The 4,299-nt window shown below is 49.5% G+C and overlaps 3 protein-coding genes across 3 annotated transcripts in view; 1 reads left to right on the top strand and 2 right to left on the bottom strand.

Moving 5' to 3' along the window:
- Positions 1 to 1,161, bottom strand: part of LOC113201905 (uncharacterized) — a 167,512-nt gene extending 166,351 nt beyond the window's left edge. Inside the window, exon 1 of the mRNA XM_052266007.1 lies at positions 787 to 1,161. The gene's annotated coding sequence lies outside the window, so the exon portion shown is untranslated. The remainder of the gene's footprint in view (positions 1 to 786) is intronic.
- A 650-nt stretch (positions 1,162 to 1,811) lies between these two features.
- On the top strand, positions 1,812 to 2,964 carry LOC113215070 (dnaJ homolog subfamily C member 30, mitochondrial). The gene has a single exon (XM_026434622.2). It carries the CDS (start codon positions 2,119 to 2,121, stop codon positions 2,776 to 2,778), a length of 660 nt encoding a protein of 219 aa, XP_026290407.1. The 5' UTR covers positions 1,812 to 2,118; the 3' UTR covers positions 2,779 to 2,964.
- LOC113215069 (vacuolar protein sorting-associated protein 37B) lies at positions 2,883 to 4,231 on the bottom strand. Its single transcript, XM_026434621.2, has 4 exons — positions 3,985 to 4,231; positions 3,700 to 3,880; positions 3,521 to 3,603; positions 2,883 to 3,425 (listed from the first exon to the last, which is right to left on the bottom strand). Exons 1-4 carry the CDS (start codon positions 4,114 to 4,116, stop codon positions 3,129 to 3,131), a joined length of 693 nt encoding a protein of 230 aa, XP_026290406.1. The 5' UTR covers positions 4,117 to 4,231; the 3' UTR covers positions 2,883 to 3,128.
- Positions 4,232 to 4,299: the final 68 nt, after the last annotated feature.

Below are 4,299 nucleotides of genomic sequence, written 5' to 3'. Positions count from 1 at the left end.
CGTACCTCCCCGTCATCACAGAGATCTCTGGAAACATAAACGGACCTGTCCGTCGGGAGGAATTGGCGCGCGGAGGGCAAGTCAAACAAGCGGACGGACGGCGACCTCCCGGGGGCGGGCGGCGGCCGCCTCCCCTCCCACTCCCCCCGCGACACCGCGACCTCCCCCACTCGAACTGCTCCTCCTCCACCACCACATGCTCGCTCTCCTCTGCGTGTCTTGGGGGGGCGGCGGGGGCGTGCGTCTGGGGGCAACCCCCGCGTTCTCCACCTACGCGACGACCTTTGACGCGAGTAAACACACCAAACGCTGCTGCTCGAACGTACGTGCGCACGGAGGAGCGTGTACCTGTACGAGGGGAGCAGCAGGGGGCGTGCACGTACATGTGCCCAAGTGCCCCCCCCTGGAGGGAGTTGCACTGCGCTCCTCCTCCCGCTTCCACACACCCACTTACGGCGGTGTGTCTGCCACACATCCGCACCGGCGCATCTCACCCGCAGAAGGAGAGCGTCAGTCGGTTACGCTTCTGCGTGTCTTGTGCCCTCACATCTACTAAAGGGAATGCACGACAGCAGCCTGGCACTAAACTCAAGCGTACGCCGAGTTCTCTTGATTTCCCTTGATTATTTGTTTGTATTTTTTCATGATTTTTCTAAAAGAAATTTTGGACGGTGTTTTTTTTCCCTCCAGTGAAGTGCCCCTCGGTCTTACATGCACCATTTCGCTTGTCCCTTTTTTTGTGGAATTTGTCGTCCCGCCCCGCTAAAAGAAAGATCCGGGACTGACCTGGCGCTCCTCGGGTGGCAGGCCCCGGCCCCTGTTGCCTCCAGAGCCCCGGAGGCCCCGGACAAGGTGGACAGGGCGTCCGTCGTCGTGGTGGTGCGCGCGGCGCGGGGCAGGCGCGGCCGGGCCGGCGACCCTGCTATGTCGTCGACACAAACGGTTTTGCGCGCGAGGATGCAGCAGCACACTAGCTCGCGTCCAACGACGGCGACGACGACGGCGACGAGACGACGGCCGCGACGCGGTTCAGTGCCGGGAGTGCGAGCGCGCGGGCCGGCGCGGCGGCGGACCCGGCGGAGGCCATGGCGATGTGCAGCACGTCGCGCGGGGGGTGGCGCCAGCGGCGGGGGGACGCGCTCGACCTGCAGCCCGGCGCGGCTGCCTGCCGACTGAGACTGGCGCGGCCGCGGACCAGCCAGCCGGCACCCCCACACTACTTCCCGCCCACCGTGCGGGCGCAACGCAGAACCACTCCGGCCCGGCTCATATCGGGGGGGCATCGCTTCGACATCCCCCCGGGCGGCCTCGCGATGCGACGGTGGAGTGTGTGGCAGCTCTGACACTACCTGACGCGTGAAAGGTGTCGCCACACCACCTGCATAATCGCCCCACCAAGAGGTAGGGCCCTCCCTGATCTCTTGTCCCCACAGTGAACAACGTTCCCCGGGGCGGCGCCTGCCACGCGATGGCCTAGGCCGACCCGCGCAGCACCTCAGTGGCGACGGCGGCCCGCCCGGGGCACCTGGCCCGCCCCGAGCAAGAGAGGAAACCCTCCTTCACGAGTATTACTCAGTGCAGGGATTTTCTAAAATACATATAAAATTTATTTTTTGTTGCCACCACGTCTCCTGTTGTATTTCTGAAAAATTAAGAATGGTTCAAAAAACAACCCTGTTGTACAGTAAAGGTTGAGACAGCGACAAGCTCAGCTCATGTCACACCTTGCGAAGGTCACAACACGTGCCTAGACGGGGAAGACATGTCAAATTTTCGCGCCATCAGCGCACCCGAACGCCACCTGTCCGCACAGGACTGAAGCTCTGCTGGCCAGCCAGCCGTTCGTGTTGTTTTTCGCCCTTGGGATGGGATTTTATTTCGTGTGCTGTAAGATGAATCCCGGTCGAGCACTACGTTATCTTTAACAAGTTGGTGGAGAAAGACTGATTGCAGTGATCGCTCTTCCTGGCCCCATCATTTAAATGCACTGACAACCGTCGATTCTTCTGCGCCTCATCACGAGCGACGGAAGCAGACGTCGAGAACTAACCTATAGCTGACACTATACTGGCCTGGGAACTGTTTTAATGATACATACTTTTGTTTCGATTGGGAAGAATGAATAAGAACAAGTTACTGACGCTGACCGTGCAGAATGCAAGAAATGTCTCTTCTTCGGCTCTGCTTCATCAGAAATCCCACTATGAAACTCTAGGCATTGAAAGAGGGGCAAGTCAAGCTGACATTAAGTCAGCTTTCTACAAACTCTCCAAAAAGCATCATCCAGACGCTAATGTCAACGATCCTACGGCTACATCCAAATTCCAAGAGATTGCCGAAGCCTATGAAATTCTTGGAAATGAAGACGCTAGAACACGATATGATAAAGGAATGGGATCTATACCAGGAATGAAAGGAAAACGGGCTGCTGCACCAGGATTTAAAACTGCAGATGATCCCAGAGCTGCATTTTACAAATCAAGACTTGCAAACAAAATGAATAGTCCAACAGTTGGAAAGATGTACAACTTTGATGCATGGACAAAAGAACACTATAGTCAATCAGTTGTCAGTAATAGAAGAATTCGAGAAGAAATGTCTCAGAGAACTACTGACTTATCAAGTAAAAAAGGCAACTTTAAATCTTATGATAAGTCTTTAACAGCACAGAACAAAATAGCAACATATCTAGTTGGAATTATTCTCATAGCAGTTGCAATTTTAGAATTTCAAAAGAATGATGTTCCCCAACCTGTTAAGAGTGTTCACCCCAAGTAAGACTACTTAAAGTCTTTAGTCTTAATTGTTTTTGTTCTTAATGTGGTATTAAAATAGTTTAAGTTCTACAGGGATCTAGGAACTATTAATCACAAAGGCAAATATATTTATGTAAAAATCTTTATGGCTGTGTATGTATTTAAATCTTAAAATAAATCTAAAAGAGTTTACATTGCTGTACTGTAACTTTACCCTGTTCTTTCTTTTCTACTTGTTTTCCTCCATCTACAGTACCGCAGTCAGACTATAAACTAAAAGTAGCAGAAGAACACAGACATTTAAAATTTAACATAGTCATATATTACAACAAGAAATAAAGTAAGAGCTAATAACATAAATCCTAAACATGACTAATAACGGGGCATTGGGTATCCCCCTGGAAGGGGCATGTTGAAGGGGCCCATGGGGTACGGCGCTCCACCCACAGGGGGAGCTGGGGGATAATAGGACGACCCTCCCGTAGGGAAAGTCGGGTAAGGAGCTGGAGCAGCAGCTGGTCCTCCCTGTGGTGAGGTTTGTTTGGTAAGAAGATCGGACATTTTATCGGCTTTGACACGTCGAAGGTGCATGATCTTCCGAGTGTTTTGAAATTGATCAAGGAATGAATCAATGTCTATTTCGCCTTCAAGGAAGCGCTCTGCAACTTTCTGTCAAGTCGGAAATCAAAGAGAATAACCAAAGTGAGTAAAAAGTATGACACAGAAAATAGTATATACTTTGATGAAGTCTGAGGTTAAACTACCTCTGATTCCTCTTCCATTTCGGCAGCTGAGGTTTGAAGAAGTGCTAAAACTGTTTCAGCATTAGTTGTTCCTGCTTTCTCCTCTGAAAGGAACAAGATGACACAAATGTTAGTTTAGAGAAGAGATATGAGTAGGAATTCTAGAGATAAAATTTTTGAGATAATACGAAAACACTCACTGAGCTGTGAAGCAATATTTTCTATGTTTTCAAGAAGTTTCTGCCCTTCCTCACTCACTTGCTGCAAACGGCACTTCCCTTCAGTTAACTCTCTCTGTCGAGATAAGTTGAATTCCGCAAGAGATCTGTTGCTGGCCAATGCCATTTCTTTGGCGGTTTCCAGCTCTTCCAAACCCTTGATCTATTTTGAAAAAATGAAGTATATGTTAGAGATAAATTTGAAACTTAGTTGAGATGCATTTAATAAGGCCACGGTACTGCTATTGTGTTCTCATGTCCACTAACCTGCTTTTGGTCTTTCAAGAAAGTGTCCAATTTTGCATCATCTTCCAGGAATTCTTTTAACTCACTGTTGCTTAAAGTCGCGAAGAGTGCAAGTACTGACGACAAATCCCCATCAGAATGATTAGAATACATGATCAAGTACACTTTGTTTCAAGCTCGACTCGTTTTGTTCTCAAGTGCTGTCACTTGCTGTCATAACTACTTGTTCTAATGTCTAAGGTCTAGTCTATTCAACAACATCAACATCAAAACATAACAAGAACAAATGATCCGAGTACCAACTTTCTTTCTCTGTCAGTGGAGAAATTATCTTAT

This window comes from Frankliniella occidentalis, unplaced genomic scaffold (genome assembly GCF_000697945.3).
Source record: "Frankliniella occidentalis isolate FOCC.00 unplaced genomic scaffold, Focc_3.1 Scaffold3, whole genome shotgun sequence".
NCBI classification, from domain to species: domain Eukaryota; kingdom Metazoa; phylum Arthropoda; class Insecta; order Thysanoptera; family Thripidae; genus Frankliniella; species Frankliniella occidentalis.
The sequence above is the reverse complement of the archived record's forward strand: the minus strand, read 5'-3'. Positions and strand labels throughout refer to the sequence as shown.